Here is a 19,768-nt window from a genome sequence, read left to right on the forward strand (position 1 = left end):
ATATCTGACTCAGCCTTCGCCCTCAATGGATAGTTTAGACCTCGATTTTGATACTTCATGCTATCACGTTCAAACTCATCCAAAAATTTCTTATTTTTGCCAAAGCAGGGTAATTGGAAGAATTCAAAATACTAAAATTAGTAAACAACTGCCATAAAAGTTACAAAGCGTGATTGACAAACCAGAAGCTACAGCATGAACAGAGCATGTGCTACAACCTCCCAGAGACGAAAAAAAATGTACGAATACTGATATTTCATTACTTTAAAGGGAGGAATAATTTGATTATTTATTCACTCGTAATTGCATGCTTTAATTTTTTTTATTATTATTTTTAGAAAAGATAATTTTTAAAAAAAACCTCTTCTTCCCGACTTGAAAGTCTGGTCATTAACGCAAACCCAGAAATTAAATACTACTCAGATCTTAGATATTTCTTTTTTCCTTTAGTACGTCGGGAGTAGGGGGTGGGTGGGAAGGGGGGGAGATTGGCTTGCCAGTTGATAAGATAGATTCTAAATTTTTCACGATTCAAATAAGATAAATTAACAACAAGGAACCGAATGCATGAGTTGTTTCTAATTAACGTTAAAATAATTTGAATATAAGGTAACAAAGGTTTACAAAAGCATGAAAAAAAAAGAAATAATTAAGTCAAGACATAATGATAAAAGAAAAAAAAACAAGGAAGAGGCGGTAAGGATGAACAAGATTAACATAAAATGCAAATAACAGGGTACATGTTACTATAAGACGCACAAACCTTGACGATGTTTCTTCAAATCAACGGTGAAAATTTGATTACGGCACTAATGCTGAACCTTTTTTGATCCCTGCACTGAATCTGGTTAACTGACGTCTCGTTCGCTACATCTGAGTAACCTTTCGATATGGATCTTTTTTCTCTCGTTATTGATTATAAAAGGATTGCATCAGGGAAGTTCGAAGGCGAACAGAGAAATGACAAATAGGAGTCGTAAAACGAAAAATGTCTTTGTCAATTTGGCGATGGATTGATCATTATTTTGACCCAAGGAAGACCAGTGTGCAACGTATCAATCGATAAGTTGAGCAAACATTTTCAGATTTATCGCTTTTCGATTAAATGTACTCTAAATTTAACTATGGCAAAGCGTTTCCGTTTAGAATATTTGTTTGATCCACTTTTTATTTTCGTGACCCACCCAAAACTTCGTTTTTAGCAAGAGTAAGATCGAGACCTAACAAACAATATCTTATTATCAGAAGCTGATGGCTTTAAATTTTCCGTCGTAGGCTAGATCCGGCTCTCTTTGAAGAAAAGCAATGGCCTTTTCCATGTCTCCCAGCTGACGTCATAACGCAAACTAAGGATCGTTTACAGTACATCATAAAACACTTTTAGGTGACAAAGTCTGACAGTCTTATTTGACTACGTATGATGATGCGCTAATTTTAACGATTCTTCGTTTGAATTACAACTGAGCTCAGCGACAGTTTTGTTTGGCTAAACTTTTCAACACATACTTTGCCCTGCGGAAATAAAAACAGTTAAAATCTAAACTACAGCAAATCAAGTTTTCACTGTAATCGCCGGATTTCTAGTATCTTCCTCTCCTTAAAATAATACGTCTCGATATACATCGGAAACAAAATATGGCGTCAGTAATAGATATGATAGACGTATACGGTTACAGAGGAAGTTTTATTCGAATGCACGGTGAAAATAGTTAAAGGTTCCTCATTTTTCAACCGCAGAATATAATCTGAGTGAGAAAAGCATTCATTTTCACTGGATTTTTTGATAAATTTATCAAAAGAAAAAAAACTTCATCATCCCTTGAAGGTGAAACTTCTCCTAGTTTGTACCTTATTGTGATCTCAGTTTTCAGTCACAGGATCATGTAAGAACACAATAATCAGTGCTGAGTATAAAGAGAGCTCACTCACCTTCATTAGTCGGTAGTTCTGAATAAGCAATTCCCGTAAAAAGCCATTGAGTTTCACAAAATTTGTATATACTTAAGAAACACCATTTGATTTGGCAATTCATTTGTCCAAACTGCACAATAAATTTTATTATAATGTAGGAGATAGAAAATTGATCTTTAGAAAACAATGACTTTTTACGCGCTAATGGCGCTTGAAAATGTCCTTCCGCTGAAGGCGTGTGTGCAGGAAATATAATAGTGGTAGCAGTAGCGGTAATGACAACAATTTTTAATAGAAATAATAATAATCTTGATAATAAGAATAATAAGCCAATTTTTCTTAGTGCAAAGAAAGAAAACACTTCTGAGATTTCTGAATGAACCAGCTTCTAACCCCACCTCCTACCATAAATTATGTTTGAAAATCCGACGGCGAAACTTGAAATGAAAAAACTCAAGCTACATTATACCCAAATAGTACTTATTACCATCACTTTTCTCACGTTACTGCCAAGAATGATTAATGATAAGGAAATGTTGCTTTTAAGTCACGATACTAATCTTTGACTTGGTTTATGGGATATTTTAAAAAAAATCACACTTACTACCAGTTTATCGGCTGATAAACCAAGCAGGATCCTGGTAGAACAAGAGGGAAGTTTGAAAACCATTAGGAGCAGCCGATTTGTTTACAAACTTTTCTCGTATTCTCCCAACATTTCAAGTAGTTTATCACCAGAAACCGATCTAAAGTGTGGCGTATTGCTCTCATGACATAAATTTGAGGGAAGTTTGTCAGACAGAATGATAATTTTATCTTCTTTTACGGTCAAGTCGCTGATTCTCGTGAAACCCATGCCATCAAAAGTGCAATAAACCAATCAAAGCTTCGGAATCTAAATTACATACCCGCCAGGAGAGCGAATGTCAGTTCTAAAATTTTAACTAGTGAGATTTATCAAATGAAAGCTGAAATCACGGACAGCAAACGGAATTCACGTAAATCTTGAGAGCGCATTCACTTTGCAAGTGGTTTTCTTATAAATATCTAAATTAAAATCTAATTAGTTTGTGGCTAGAATGTTCGTGAAGCAAAAACATGCCAGCTTTTCCTTCTCGGAACGTAGTTTGGGGAATTCTTGTCGAGAATTTCTGAAGCTCTTTCGCTTTAACCGCGCCGTGATAAATAAAGGCTTAACAGACCAACCAGTTAGTTAAACTGCATTTTAACTAGAAAATTTGATAATGTTAGAAAAATAAAACGTTTGTCGTTATTTTTGACGTTTAAAGCGTCCTCTTCATTTCCTCCAAACCAAATGCTTTCACAAGTTAAAACCTGGGAATTCGCCCCTTGTGGTGCCATTTCTCAGAACGGGATGATGTTTCAGTTTTTAAGAGTTTACAGGCAAATAAACAAAAGATTTGTGACCAATCAGAGCGCGTCATGTTAAAATTCATTTTATAACATAGCGCGCGTGCTTGCTCTATATAAGTCCTATTGAGCCGCTATGAACAAAATCTTTATTTACGCACGCCCGTGCGTAAATAAGATGACGTGAGCATTTGTTTTACTGGTATACCTGTGGTAGCCCAGTCATAAAATGCCTTTGTTTTTTTGTCTTTTTTTTTTTCCTCCGCCACAAAACGGAAAAAATTGCGCAATAGTACCCAGTGGTCGTTGGGCCCTCAGCACCATGATAACTAACTGCGATCCAATGAGGTGTTCACATGCTGATCACGCGTGTTATCTTGATGATGATTGACGTTGTCATGCACGGACAGGGCCGGGTCACATGACGAACACGAGATTTTTGCTAATAAAACTCTTTTGTCGGTCGTTTTGTATTTCAACGTGTTTGGATTACGATCACCTGGAGCATTATAGCGTAAACGCTCAAAACACTTACAGACGCATACACAAGTCGTATTGTTCGCGGCCAATCCACACTAAAATATGTTATTGAGCGGTAATTTTGGAACGGATTGAGTCGCGAACGCTTGAAAGCCATGAAAGCCTTGAATGCCTTGTATGCCAAGTATGCCAGTGTCTTAGTTGAAAAACGTACACTTGTTGTAAAAAGCAAAATCTGAAATCTGAAACCAAACTGCATATACTTTATGCAATCTATTGAACAACACTACTACCGTGAGACTGCAGAAGAAAACTTTAATGGATGCAAACTGCTTGTGAAGAAAGACACCATGTTGGATTCACTTCATGCCAGGGAACGTAGCTAAGATAACAGTGCGAATGGTATTAATTTCGCGATCAGAAAGGTGGCTCTTATGTTGGTTTTCATTGTAGTTATATGGATATTTTTTTTAATAAATACATGAGTATTGTACGCAATTGTCTTGTCACAGGCGGCCCAAGCTCACGTCTCGAGAAAAAGCCAACGATTAATTCATGAACGCGTCACGCGTTGTGTGACTCGGTGTTCAGTTACGAGAGGAACCGTTGAATATTTGAACACGTTATAGGGAATAGTATAGGGAACGAAATATGGCCGATTTACAACGATAAATATTTCGAAACATGAACATTTTTTTCGTAAAATCAATAAAACTTTCTTTTTTTCTATCCGTTGTAGTTTCTGGCGATTTCTGCCGTTTAAGCGAGCTTTACCATCACTGTTATTCACGTCATCTACTTTTATTGCGTTGGTAAAATCTGTACAGACATCACACCAACCAAATCGCGCGCAAAGTAGGAAGACTATATTGAAGGCTTGAAATTATATTACGATCGATTTTCATCGAGAAATGGACCAGGAATATTCCACAATAGTGCAAATAATTGTGAAAGCTGATCGCGGAAAAGCGATTGGCTGACGCTCGGTAAGCTGTAAGATGACATGTTATTATATACCAGACGTAAAAACTCTTCAGATTCTTAGTCTGATTTTGTATATTTTGTATCCAGTCTGAAGTCTGCAGTCTATATTTTGTATCCAGTCTGCAGTCTGCTGTCTGCATTTTGTACTAACAGGTATCCGTGGCACCAATACAGTTTATTTTTGGTTACATTATTCGCACAATACATACAATCTACAAAAAATTCCTGTGTAAGAATTAATTCGACATTTTTTGTTCTTTTCCGCGTTAATGCTCTTCTTTCCTTTTGTAAGAATGTAGACATCACTTACAATGTTTCAAGTAATCCACCCACCCTACAAAAAATAACTCTTGCATGCATAGCATGCCTATGTTTTGAAATAGGTGTATGCCCTTGGCCAGACTTGAGCTCACTATTTCAGTATTCTAGTCCGACACCCATAGTATCACTACACTTGATTCCAAGGATCCAGTACCATCCAGGTATCCCAGTTACCCTGCTCACAGGGTCTAGTTGAACCTTGCTTCAGGGTTTCCGTCCTGTTAAGCTGCAATGCAGTTTTTCTTCTCTTTGAAATGTGGAAGAAACCAGTGAAGAACTACCCAATTTTTCTATCGGCATTGACCTTTTAGTTCTTGATCTAACAAGCAACAAAATAAAGCCGAAAAAAACTCGTAAGTTGTACGTTTCGCAAATTTGTCGGAAGACCAGCTCCAGCAAATTCGGGTCTTTGACTTTTAAAACATTTTTTTAGTGACACTTGAGTTCATCCGGCTTTGATCTCAGTTCTCCATTTTCCCCGTAAATTTTGAGCTTTTCATCCACAGTTATCGGTTAAATGGATCAAACGTTGTCGCTCAAACCAAAGTATAAAATGTGGCGTGATTTTGACCAGCCAATAAGGACGTTTGTTTACTTTTTTTTGTGCGTTGTGAGAATTTTGCACTTTATCACAATAAAAGGCCTCTTCGCGCAGATCCTTGTTGTCGCTCTGTTATAAAAGAATTTGCTCACGCTTTTAGCTGTGCGTATGTCGAGTTATGGATGCACTTGGGAATTAGGAGAGCACTCAAAAAGCTAGAGTTGCTCTCGGCTGCGCCTCGAGCTACTCTTACGCATTTTTCGTGCTCTTCAAACTTCCCACGTGCATCCATAACGCGATATACGCAGGCTAAGCAGGAACAAATTCTTCGTCGCAGTTAAAGTTTAAACAACAAAGATTGCACACAGACTTTCCCCGCTCACAACTATGACACTAACATACTCTCGGACCTGCGGATTCTCAGCTTTTAAGGGAAATCATGGTATTATTCTACAAAGTTATGCAGTATGGTGCAAATTATCGTAATACTACCTAATTTTTATTAATTTTTAAATTTTTATTTTTTCAAAATTGACATTTAACTAATATTCCTCTTGACGTTCTAGCAGTTTTTTTTTAATTAGTCTTGAATTGTACGGCTAAACTTCTTCATATTACCTATGTGGCTGCTGAAATTATGCGTGCGTTGATATACTGCCACAGCAGCGAACTTTTAAGTACTTAAGTAAATCTTATGACTCTGAACTCAGATTAAAGCCAAGATATATTCATGTTGAATATTACAGTGTAAACAACACTCCATGGACAACTTCAGCTCCTTGAACAGCAATTCAGTCCTTTGACGTAATGATAATGAAATCCCTGCTTGCAATAATCAAGGACATGACGAGAAGTGAGAAAATTAACATCTGAAGAATGTTACACTCAAACAACATCATACTCGCCAGAATTACCAAAAAAGGCATTCAATGATGATTTCAGATCTTTTGGAGTGAATTTAGGCTCAATTGAAAACATCTGCGCCTGTTCTGTTTGTAAATAGTGTTTTAATTAAATGCACATTTAAGTCCTATCGTTTCGTGAGCAAATATTAAATTCAGATTATGATGAATCCTCGCTACGGGATGTGATCGGATTAAAAAGCTATCTATTTAACAAATAGAGAAGCCTTAACTGTGCTCTGTTAGGTTGTAAAGCACGCAGGAAGCGGCTAGAGCACGAAAGAAGTGTAGGGAGAAACACTCGACTACGTCTCGTGTTTCTCCCCACTTCTTGAGTGCTTTGGCCGCTTCCTAAGTGCTTTACAACAGAAGACAGCGCAGTCAAGGCTTTTCTATTTGCTTTATAGTGAAGAATCCATGAAATTCCCTCAGCATTACCTTCAATTTTCAAAACAAAATTTATTTCCAAAGCGAACAACCCAAAGCGAACAACCCAAAGCGAACCCAAAGCGAACAACCCAAAGCGAACAACACAAAGCGAACAACATTGTCGTCAGCATGCTCTATACTCTCATAGAACACGCTACAATAAGCCAATCAGTATCCCTATTAGAATGGTTCAAATGATCTGATTGGCTGTACAAGTCTACAGTTGTCAAAAATGTCAAACCATCAAAGTTCACATTCTGCAATAGTTTACAAACTAAATAGTTCGGCAGGTCGAATTTAACATTTTTGAAGTTTCTAATACAGAATCTTACAGTGAAATGTTCAGTGAAATTCCGCCGAATTATGGCTCATAAAAACACGCGAGTTTTTTCACATGACAAGGTAGAAAACAAACTGTTCAAGGCGAGTGTTTTTTGAATGACCGACAGCCGAATTTCACCGGAACATGAAGATCGCTCGGGATGACAGCGCCGCAAAACTCGGCTGCAGTGACTGATGTGACTTTCCGCTCAACGCATTGGAAAGGATATCAGAGCAAGCTCTTATTTTTTCACTCGAAGGGCGGCCGATGAGGTTTGCTTTAGTGCGATGACGGGAGATCGCCATGATGAGCGAGCCGCGATGGACTTCCGCATGATCATATTCTCTCTGACACCGTCATGATTAGTATGAATTTTAACAGTTATGCCAGTTTGGTTATATTTTTCATCATTTCTGTTTTGTTCTGTTTTGTTTCTTTTGTTTTTGAACACTGAACTTTATATACTATACGAGTGTTAGCTGTGTTTGATTTTTATTACCGTACGTAAGCTTACAAAATAACTGAGCGCAAAAATCTTTAAAACTCGGAATGTCTATTTGTGTTTCCTGGCGTAACAGCTTTTTCTCAGCTCTATGCTTTATACTCTCATAGAGCACGCTCTTTCAATCAATGACAGCGCGCGTTGTATCCGTCAGAAGAAACTAGAGGTTAAAGTAATACGTTGCGGTTTGACTTTCGCAACAATTTTTGCCTTAAGTGGTACAGATTGCTTTTTCTTACGAGACAGCAGCCAATTCTGGTTCAGAATGCTTAATTACTTATCTATTACAACCTTTCTATCTGTTTTCTGAAATCAACCTACGCAAACGACATGCAAATATGACGACGAAATAATTAGCATGTCCTTCCTTGCTTAATGGTGACAAGAACATTGTTTACATATTGTTCTCTACTCACTTAATTTCCGCTTCACTGCGAAATCGCAGCGACAAATTGTCACAATCATTTCGTAAAGTAAGACCATACAAGTTACAATTCATTTACATTTACTTTAATTAATATCGGGTAGGTCAAACATTGTGGCAAATAAGCCTGTTATTTTCTAATTAAGTATGTTCAAAGACATTTCATAAGACATTTGCGATATAGATTCGTCATCCCTTTGCGAAAGGACTTGCTTGCTATGGAATAAATAACTGGATTTGCGGAAGAATTTGTTATCACAAATAATGTCACTGCAAACAATGTATTTTCGTAATAATCCTGCGTCGCAAGGGATGGCCAAAACGCGAGAGTGAGGCGAAGAATAGTTAAAGGAAACATTGTTATCGCAAATACAACAACGACAGGTGTAAGGATTTTCTTTGCGCGTTTGTTTTGACGCAGACGAATACTTTGAACGCTAGTTACAGCACCTTGCAGATTAGCCTCCGCGCCATTCTGGCCCCGTTTCATGGCGTATAGAAAGTTGCTACTATGGTTTATTGCTCGTGATATCGCAAGATAAGTCCAACATATGACACCAAGAGGAATAATATAGCCAAACGTGGTCATTAAACACAAATACAACTGCGCAAAAAACAAAGAAGGCCAAATTGGCCCGCACCATTTTGCGGCCCCGCCGTGAGGCAGCCCAAAACTTACCACAAAATACAATGGTAAACTGAAAACTAAAAACGACGTCACCCAAATACAACCAGCGATTGTCTTGGTGTATTTCAACGAAAATTTGTTTCTGTTCTTGATCGCTTTTCGTGGAATAACTATTTTCCGGTATCGCACGATGGCAATGACAACAATAAACCACACGGAAGTTCCATGGAATATTTCAGGTAACGGAGACGAATAGAGGCAAGCGAACTCTCCAAGAGGCCAGTTCGTCGGAGCGTTTTCTTTGATGGCTACCAGCGGAAATGATATCAATAAAATTCCAAGATCTGCAATGGCCAAGTTTAAAAGGTAGAAGTCAGTTGCCGTTTTCTTCTTGCCCAGTCCTTTCACAACAACTGCTACTAAAACATTTCCAAATATTCCAAAGAGAGCTATAAACACCTCCACGCTCAGTTTTATGATACTAAACCGAGACAATTTCGAAGTGATAAACTCAGAACTCGTATTGTTCATGACAGAAGAGTTGTTTTGATCCTTTATCAATCGATTACCAATCTGTTTCCCCTTCGTAGCTTTTTACGAAATGTTTTGGTTGCGTTAGAGTTAAAACTCAGGGCTTCTTTGCGGAAGTTTGCAGCTCCAGTAATATCACCCCTTGGCTCAATCATTCAACACTGTTGCGTCAATGCTAGGTCCTAACTATTCAAGTGAATCAATCGATGTCAATTCACAACGGGAAATTTTAAAACAATCACTTCCCGTGAAAAAAATCAATATCATCTGACAAAATTAAGTGATCACGCTGATAATAGAAAATGAGCTAAAAACGTGATTGAATATGGAATGAATCCAATTCTTGGTGCCAGTAAAATCAAAGCTCTCTCTCCGGGCAGTGCTGAGTAATGCATAGTACTCTGTTTGAAATATCATTGCGCCAGCTGTTAGTATTTTCAAGAACCGCTTTTTTAATCAAATGCTGCCCACCTGCTGATGGATCCGGCTCGTTGCGAGGACGCAAACATCACGACAGAACTAAACAGGAATGTAACACCCAATAGCAATGGAACACCAGCAGAACTGCATTTCGTTCTTTTCTTCTTTAATTTTTGTTGAGCATTTTCCCTACAAAGCATGAGCAGTGATATTTATTTTTTTCTAAGTCATCCGTGAGGCTGTTTTTTAGACCTTGAAAATTGTTTAATTTTAAACGCACGAACTGTTAAATTTTTAATTTCTTGAACTCGCAGCGAATTAAATCACTCCGAGAGGATATATCAACTTATGTTGACAATACGACAGCGCTTTCCTCCGCGCAGATTTCACAGGTCATGCTGTTTCAATATCGAATGGAAAGCTATCGACTCGGTTTCCATTTTTTCCCTTTACAATTTACAAACGTCGCTGTTTGTCATTCCCTTATCTTTCCTCTTCGTCATTACTTAGCGTTTTTTCGTGTTAATTAATTTTAAGATAATAAATATGAAGAGAAAGAAGTGTTTGTTGTGCTGTTCTTCCTTTGAAACTCTAAGGGATGATAACAAGAAAATCTTAAAATTTTACAATTAATGGATTGCTTACACAAAAAATGGCTTTTTGTCTTCTTTGTTTTCGTTTGTTTCTTTCGTTTGTTTTTTTTTTTTACAAAGCCAGCTGTATGAAGATCCAATAGACCACATGCATCCCGAGCTCACACCTTGCGAAAAGCGAAATGAAAATATAGCATTTAATCACATCAGACTCGAGGTCTGAAAATTAGGGGAAATAATTTTAAGGAATATCCCTGGATATACATGTGGACCGTCACATGACGCGTACGAGTTTAAACCGATCGCGTGTACACGAAGATAGATGATGGATTAAGATGTTACAATATCATGAGTTGCTTACCACCACGTCTATTCTCTTGGTTTATCAGACCAAAATCAATTTCAATTGTAATGTTCTCCTTCCTACTGATATCAATTGTTTCATCAAAACCACATTTATCTCCTTATGCATATTAATTTGGATATCATAGTACGTCTAACAGTTTCGCGCACGACTTGGGTAAATGCCTAAGTGAGATTCAATGAGGGCACTGTGTTGTCATGACAGAAGAGGAAATAAACTCAACTGTTTATAGGTCTTTATGATATCGCTCTGCAAACTCAACTGATCCATTTTTGTGAGCTTTTTGCAAGCATTTCGTTGATTGTTCACATACAAATATAAGCGATCATAAGAGGTGATAAAAAAAAGGGCAGTAATGGGCTCCTGAAAAGGGCTATTTCGAATTCCAATGTCTCTGAGGAAATTTGTCCAAATTCCTGTTGAATAAGAATTCAGAATCTTCCCCGAACGTTTAGAGCGAACACAGGCGCGAGAAAGATGGCTTTAGGTGTCGGGTATAGAAGTTTATTAAGGGAACATTTTTTTATCTGCAGTGAATCCTAACTACCCTGGAAAAGCGCAATGGCCCACCAAACTTTTGAAAAGTCTGAAATTCTAAAGCTAATATGGACGAACGAGGGCTTTACCATTTGTCTAGCCGAACGGTGGTATTTCCGACAGGTTCGAACGAACTATTGTTGAGAGAGTGATCGTCAAATTGTTCAGTTAGTGAAATGGAGCGAAATAGTGCTGGAGACAGCGCGATAGAAACAGCAGAGCGAAAAGGAAGGAGGTTTGGGTCGAGTAGCGTTCAGTACCCGACCCGACCCGACCTCCCTAGTTTTTATCACCCCTCTGCATCCACTAAACGCCTGGAACGAGCTATTTTATGACGGGCTATTTTCAAACTTGCCGCTTCCAGGAGAGAACGATATTACAAGGTGGCGATTAGACATGATTTTATGTTCGAGTGGCAAAAAATTATATTATTCATGCCTCGAGAACATAAAATTCAAATCTTTGAACTAACGTGTATTTTCTTTTTATTATATGGACAATAAAACACACACAGTAGAGGATGAAAAGCTGGCTTCAATACAAGTACTGGGTATCAACAGAAACAAAATTTACCGGTGCCTATATTACAAAAAGGTTTACATGTAACACCGTCAGTTAGGCCAAAATACATCTGAATTAATGAAAATTCTGTTGCTAACCCTGACTTGAATCACCGGATACTTCTATTTTTAGCCTCTTTTAACTACGAACCTTTGAAGAGTGTTCAACACAAACACAGAAAAAAATTACCTTTGCCTCGTTGATACTTTCGAGAGATTTTTTGGAATTCTATAGAACATATGGCGTTTTATTTTTGGTGTTCTCGTTCTCTTGTTCAGAAAATGCATTTACATCTTCTTCCCTTACCATAACATATCTCACGGCTATTTATATATTTCAAACAACAAACAAGCCAAGTTGATTTAGCTAAGTTTGAAAAGGCAGGAATTGGACGTCATTGTTCAATATCGCTACTCGTGTTACATACGAAAAATACGCAACTTGGTTCTCGGAAAAAGTGGTCGTAATGATTCTGCAAGTGCTTTAGTTCTTGGTACGACACACACGTCCGTACATAACAATAACTTATTTTTGCAATGACAAAGGTAAAAATTGAAGGAGAAATCTAAATTTTCGCATCCAAACCTAACTGAATCGTCAAAAGGTAGAAACATAAGGAAGTCATTAGTTGTAGTACCGTGAATCACCATTAGAGAAACTTTGTGTTGCACTTCATCGCAGAACACTTTGAGGGAACAGTTCGAAACGAGCACAATCTATTTTTGTTTCGGTTAAACAACAAATAATTAAGTTCCTAACAATTCTCGTAGCAGAAACTCGAATTTGCTTTATTAAACGCTTTTGAAACTGGCGTACGCTCGCCATCGCGTGCGCAAAGTCACATCTTACAAGTGTGTGTCTACAATACAAAACAACGAGATCGATGACCTATATATTTGGAAAAGGTCTCACTTAACTCAGGAGGCTTCGACAAGAAATCCAAGAATTCGATGATTTTTTTTCCCTTTATTGGTCACTTGCGAAAAAATAATCAAGTAGTTTTGTATTTGAATTTACATTTTTTGAGAATGTATCACTCTTTCATGATGTAGACGGTGATATATACAGAAATCCAACCATGTGGGATGGTGGCAACACCCAGCTGCCGGGGCAGTTATATTTTTAGTTAAGTACTTGTCTGTACTATGAAATTTCCTACAATCCTAAAATATCTTTAGAAAGGAAGGCAAGCCTAGAACGCAACCTTCTATTGATACTCTGATAGCGGTACGAATCCTCTTGGCTCTAAAAATGTATCTATTTCAAAGAGTAAAGTTTTCAATATGTTAATACTTGAGGTATACTTACTCAGTCCTAGCTAGGAATATTGGGTTGCAGAATTCTGGAAACAAAAGCTTCGTAAACGCAATCTAGTACTTCTCCTCTAAAAGGGAGCGAGTGCTACTCAGTAAGAGGATGCTGCTTTGCATGCAGGGACGCTAGAGCATATCGAGGGTTTGAACTAGCTAGCAAACAAAAGTTTTTCGTCTATCTTCTAGGAAATACTACTACTTATTATTTAATTTAAGTGTAAGGACTTAAATATAAAAAAAACCGGATCCGAAGAAGATTTCTAAATACGCACTTCTTGTGATTAAAAGTACTTTAATGGCTTTCTAGACATCAAGTCATATTCGAAATTGCAGTGGAAAAGGGAGATGTCATTCATTTTATAATTACAACTGAATAAGACTGAAAACATCAACCATAGCGGATAAACCTTTAACCAAATATCATATGAAAATGAAAATTTGATATCTTGAGCAACTTTCGTGACTTTAAGGATGCAAGTTTTGGCAAAAAAGTTGTTGTTTGATTCATAATCGTCTGGTTGTGTGCACAGGGAATCCTATCAATTATGCCATCTTGTTTATCCGGATCAACATCGTGTTTTGGCGGTGTTATAAACTGACTTCCATTTGGAGACCCATGCATTACCACAACAAAGTGGCAGCCAGTTGAAAGGTTTTAGCGCCTCAAAATCGCATTTAGTCTTGTACTGCGATACAGCCGTGATAAGCATCAATGACAAATCAGTCAGTGCCTGATCAATATTCAAACAAAACTATTTGCGATACATGTCCATAACAACAGTGTCTCTTATGCAATACCTTTCGCGGCTATGTGAATCCCAATTGACCGTACACACTAATGTGTTTTGAAAAGTGTCCACTTTGTCTCAAACAAAACGAAGCAAAACATTCTCACCCACATTAGCGTTTTTGTTTTGCTCTCAACTGTAGACACTACTTTTTTTATGCTGAAAACTTTCACATATCGATGCATTTCTGCCCATCATCCATCACGAACCCCAAAAAGCTGTTGTTAGCCACCAAATACATGTATGAAACAATTTTCGTCACCGTCTTCGGAACTCTACATTTCCATTCATCTACACTAGACACAGAGCTGCCCATAAATGATGCATTTTTAAAGCAACCCTCTTTGGAAACTGTTTAAGAAAGTCTCCGTTTTCATGAACGTTTACGGGCGTTTTAGCGTGGACGATAGGAACGGAAGCATTGAAAAATATGCGTTTTCGAACCCTTTGGCTTAACCCTTAACTTCGAAAGTGAGCTAATTTGGAAAGCAAAAGGATTACCGCAAGTCGTTGGAGTAGAGTGTGAAGTCTTGGGACTTACTAAATATGCAGCACTCAGCTCTGATTTTTTTTTTTTTGGAACACTATGTAAAACCTTTTTTCAGTATCTGGAGGTATGAAGGATGGAAAACTTTCCTCTGTAATTGGTGAAAGCTAATTTCATGAACGAAATCAGTTTAGAGAGGTCTGAAATCAGGCTTGGTCTGCTGCCAAGATGATCTGTCGATTAGAAATTTTTCAGGCTTATGGAAGCAATATGTTATTTGTAAAACCAACCGATCACAATCTTTTAGTTAAAATTTGTAGAACGGTAGGGCGAGCGGAAGTCTGAATGCCTAGGGGCAGTGCACGGTGTAATGTTAAAGTATTATTCTTGCTCCTGGCGAGACGAGCTTTCAAAAACAAAAAAAAATGCAGACCTTGATAGGAGAGAAAGTTGATTTGATATTGACACTCTAAGCCTGGCCTTCATCAAAGAGCAGCATACGTGCAATCGCATTTCCTGTAATGGAAACTTTATTTGTTCACGTCAATTAATATATAGAATTAATATATACAGTAGCTTTATTCATATGTAGCCAATGTTGTCATTCTGAGTCAGCTTTTTTTTTCATCGCGTTCCCTTACATTCAAAGATTGGTTTCGTTTTCGTCGAAGTTAAATTTCCTTGAATTAATGGACGGTGATACATGTATGTCTTGGTGATCACGAGACCTTCGACTAAATGTCGACGACCCCTGAAAAATATTTGAAAAATAACCCGACCTAGTTTTTCTGAGTGCTCGAAGAAGAACATTCTTCATGCAGCGCCGAAACTGGCTGCTTACAATGGAATAAATAACAGGATTAACGGAAGAGTTCAAAATTACAAACAACGTGACTGTAAACATTAAATTTTCATAATACTTTTGAAGGGTAAGAGCAGGCCAAGATATGAAAATTAGTCGTATAATTGTTATAGGAAGCATTGTAACTCCGAATACCACAACGATTGGTGTGAGAATCCTCTTTGCTCGTTTATTCTGACGGAGTCGAAGAGCTTCAAGCTTAGTTTGGCTTGAAGTCTCTTGATTTCTTTTAAAATTCCTGAGAAACGAGCTACTTTGTTTTAACTTGCGTGATATCGCCAAATATGTCCAATATATGATAGCAAGGGGAAGGACATACGATAATAAAGTCAATATCACTACGTATACTTGTAGTAATAACAACGACGGCCATGTTGGACCACACCATTTTCCACCAGTTGGAAGTTCACGATATTTAACTACGAAATATAAAGGTAGAGAAAACACTAACAATGACATCATCCACATGAAAAAAGCAATGATTCTGGCTCTTTTTAAGGGCGTCTTGCTGATTTTTTCCTTGGGTTTCCGTAGGAAGACTATCTTGCGATACCTCTCAATTGCTATAACTGTGATGCACCAAACTGATGCGCCGTAAAATGCTTCAGGGAGGGAAGATAAGTAGAGGCAAGAGAATCTTCCGAAAGGCCAGCGCGTGGGAAGCTCCATTCTTATAACCAAGAGAGGAAAGACGAAAAGTAACATCCCAAGGTCTGCAATTGCTAAGTTTTGAAGATAAAAGTCAGCAGACGTTTTCTTTTTTACGAATTTTCCAAACACGAAGACCACCATTAGGTTTCCAAAAACCCCAAACAAGGTCACTATGACTTGTAGGGTGAGTTTTACAATCAAGGATAAAATCATTTCTGCGTCGTCTTCAAGCGAGACTAGATTCAGGTAAGGATATGCTTCTGCTTTAAGAACATTTACATGCAATGATCATTTCCATAAACGTGCTCCTCGCTCCCAAGTTGGTTGGTTGGCTGCTTCCAGTCACGAGGGCAATTTCAATGGCTAACGTTGATGGATAACAGTTGGACGTCTCATCTTTTCCCGTCTTTATTCAATATTTAATGAGTGATATCTATAGCTTCAGCGCCCCAAAAGTTGATCTCTTCGATTAGCATTCTTCAAGTGCATATCAATTTCCATGGTTTTATTACCAAAAGACTGTCGACTGGATTAATCATTACCCACGAAATCCTTATTAAATTGCTTTGTTTTTGAAAGAAGCACTCGTTACCGCTAATTATGAAACATGATTTGGATGCATGGGCGAACAGATTTAAAACTTCGACACAAACATGAAAAGATCTACGGTAATCGAGAGATCCATTATTTATATCTAGAATTTCATTATTATGTATCATTTTTATCTTATTGAAATACCGCAAATAAACATTGACTCTTAAGAACATGTTTTAAGTATGAGATTACTTGAACACTTACGTAACTTCCAAAAACAAACGCCGATTCAAAATTGCTGTTAGCATCTCAATCACAAAAACACTGAAAGACACCACATAGCCGGCATGATCTTTCCAACTCATTATGTATTCCTGTAATTAGTCTATCTTCGCGCCACTTTCTTCTTTCGTTCTAAATTTGCCAAGAGGCTTTTTCCTGTCATTTGCAAAACAGTTTGTTCATAATTTCAAAAAAATTTGGAAATCAAATTTTTTGGTGTTAATATTGCTTTATTAGATCACTTCAGAAGAAAATTCGTATTTGTTATCGGCTAAGATGCTCCTTGAAAAAGTCACTTGCTGGTAAGTTTGAAAGGGAAAGGAGAAAAATGAAACCTTAAACAATGAAAAAAATAATATTTATGTCGATTATTTATTCCATTAGTCTTTCCTTTGTTTTTCTAACCGTGCAAATAAAACTCTCACGATTTGAGTTTACGTTTTGTAATGATGCCCATAAATCATTTCTGTTCAATTGAACAAATAATGTCTTTACCAATGATTTGTAATAAGCAATTTTTTGTAATGATGAAAAAACCGCATTTTATTAAGATATATATGATGTTCGACAATTGCCATCAGCACGAATCTCAATCGAGTTTCAATCGATCTCTTCACTTAGAGCAAATAATTCGTCTCACAGCATAGACATTTACGGCTTACGGATCGACTTGCAACCCTGCACGTGCCGAAATTGTGTAAATTCTGTCAACAAGTTCGAAAAGTATATTTCTTACATTTTTCGGAAGAAGATTTATGAATTCTAGCTATGCATGGAATTTGGAAATGTTCCCAAATTTCAAACGGTTGAGCTTTCATAATAAAGGGCCATCATAGCAATTGGAGAGACCTCGTCGCATGAATGGTGTGTTGAAGGCTGACCACATTCCACTGTGGTTCTGTGTTCGAAAATTAACGTGTCATCCTCAAAAATTTTGTGTATTTCCATTGAGAAGCAAATTCACATGGACTCGCTGTTACCTCCCCGAAAGATGATTATTTTTAAGGCCCATTCTGCGGGTTAAAATAGGTATTTTTAAATGCCCCGCTGATATTTTCAAGTTCTTCAGTAGGATATCTTATCATATTATTCCCTATCATATTATCACATACCTCAGCTGTGCTTGCTGAGGGTTTCCCACTGAGCTCTACGCAATTTTCCAAATTTTCATCATCAACCGAGTTTTATCCTTGGGGAAAAGTTTGCACATGATTACCGCCAATTGCACTACATACAAATCATGCTTTAAATCTATCATTACGAAGAAGACCAAAACACCGACGATTCAGTAACGTTTTGATTATTGACCCCATAATTCTTACAGTAAGCGGAGGCTGGTGTAACTCAAAATTCGCCCGCAATCTCTAGCTCAGCTATCAAGGCTCACTCCTCAACACTTTAACTTAAAAATCATGTCTTTGTGTAATGCTAGAAAGTTCCATCGATTAGAAGCAAAATTCCGAAGACATCAACTTGTTGAAGAATCTGACTGAAAGGTGTCGATAAGTCCCCGTCAAATTCGTCTCCATCGATCACTATCTGTATGAAAATGTTCAAATGGTGACATCGACTTTAGTGGTCCTTAAATAAGAACAGTGTTTTTGGTGGTCCATTTCTTTTAATAAGTATTTGTATGATTATCAGTATCGTTATTATCATTGTTATCTTCATTTACGAAATAGGAAGAAAAATCTAATCTCTCTGAACGCAGGAGAGGTCACGTCACAGACAGCTCAAGCGTAAAAAGCGAGCATGTTTAACTGTGAAGGCTTTGCTAATCAGTACCGTTGCGTAACATTGAAATCATGAGGATTTTAAGATGAATTTAAGTTACACTGAATATTCTTAAATATGGCTGATAATGTTTAAATGGATTGTATTCGCTTTGAGATGTCCATGTTGTTGTTTCGTGCGGTTTGGCCGTAATTGGTCGTCATTTGAAATCTTTATGAGTCACGTACGTTTGATTTTATTACCGTTCGGGTGATCCTTTATTAGCCTGAGGGATTTTTATGTTGAATAACGACATAGACCGAATGCTTAACCGGGAAACCGTTGAAAAAAGGGCCGAGTGCACTTAAACTACTTGCGAATCTCAAGGGTATGAATGAAAGATTACACGAGCTGAGAGCTAGAAAATTTTGGAAAAAACTGACAATTTGTTGGGAGAAAAAATTTATATCGCCCAGAACAATAAATGAAAGTATGTACTGAGCACACTTTTTTAAGAAGAGGTTTTGCGCAGTGAGATTTTCTTTTCATACTCGATGGTTTTTCATTTTATTCTATTTATTTATGTACTTAATATGTAATTGTAGTCGTTAGGAAAAGGGAATGGGGTAAAAAATAGGTGTATTTTAATTTTTGGATGTGTTCATTCGTTGCTTTAAAGCCGGTGAATGAGATACCAAGAGCGCCCTAACTGGTCACATTGAAACTTACTCTGTTCTGTTTTAACTTTATTTTATCAAGGCAAAACTGCTCTTATGTCGGTTTACCGTTGTAATATCTCCAAAAGTTTGTTTATCACTCGCCTCCAGCTCGCATCCCGCGTGGATCATTAGACCGGTAAGCCAATAGAAACGTGATCTTTTTCTCCAGCTGTCTCAGGGGGGAGTAATAGTCATAAGGCGAGAAACAAATGACGCAATTTTTACGACTTTATCTAAGCCAGTATCTGGAATCCACCATTGGTAAATAGTCGAAATATGATCAATATCATGATCAGATTTTAAAATCATTAGAAATAAAACAAAACTTATCCAGCTTAGATAAGCAATGTTGCCTAGAATCATTTAAGTGGCATGATTACCTCCATTGAGATGACTGGGTATATCAAATTTCACTTTTGTCGTCTAACGAACCCTGAAAAGAGATTTTGCTATGGTTATCAGCCTTCAACAGATGACAAACGTGACTCCAATGTTTGCTGCAACCGGCCCTATACGAGATATCTCGATTCGTAAATACTTTCAAGAGCATTAGATGGAATACGTTATTAGTTTTTGCGGTTTTTTTCCTCTGATATCT

The 19,768-nt window shown here is 37.4% G+C and overlaps 2 protein-coding genes across 2 annotated transcripts; both read right to left on the minus strand.

Annotated features, from left to right (window-relative positions):
• Positions 1-7,153: 7,153 nt before the first annotated feature.
• Positions 7,154-9,505, minus strand: LOC131796544 (somatostatin receptor type 5-like). Its single transcript, XM_059114139.2, has one exon. It carries the CDS (start codon positions 9,344-9,346, stop codon positions 8,339-8,341), a length of 1,008 nt encoding a protein of 335 aa, XP_058970122.1. The 5' UTR covers positions 9,347-9,505; the 3' UTR covers positions 7,154-8,338.
• A 5,411-nt stretch (positions 9,506-14,916) lies between these two features.
• Positions 14,917-16,352, minus strand: LOC131796577 (somatostatin receptor type 2-like). The gene has a single exon (XM_059114178.2). The coding sequence runs from the start codon at positions 16,133-16,135 to the stop codon at positions 15,053-15,055; it is 1,083 nt and encodes a 360-aa protein (XP_058970161.1). The 5' UTR covers positions 16,136-16,352; the 3' UTR covers positions 14,917-15,052.
• Positions 16,353-19,768: the final 3,416 nt, after the last annotated feature.

Source organism: Pocillopora verrucosa, chromosome 3, assembly GCF_036669915.1.
Source record: "Pocillopora verrucosa isolate sample1 chromosome 3, ASM3666991v2, whole genome shotgun sequence".
In the NCBI taxonomy this organism is placed as follows: domain Eukaryota; kingdom Metazoa; phylum Cnidaria; class Anthozoa; order Scleractinia; family Pocilloporidae; genus Pocillopora; species Pocillopora verrucosa.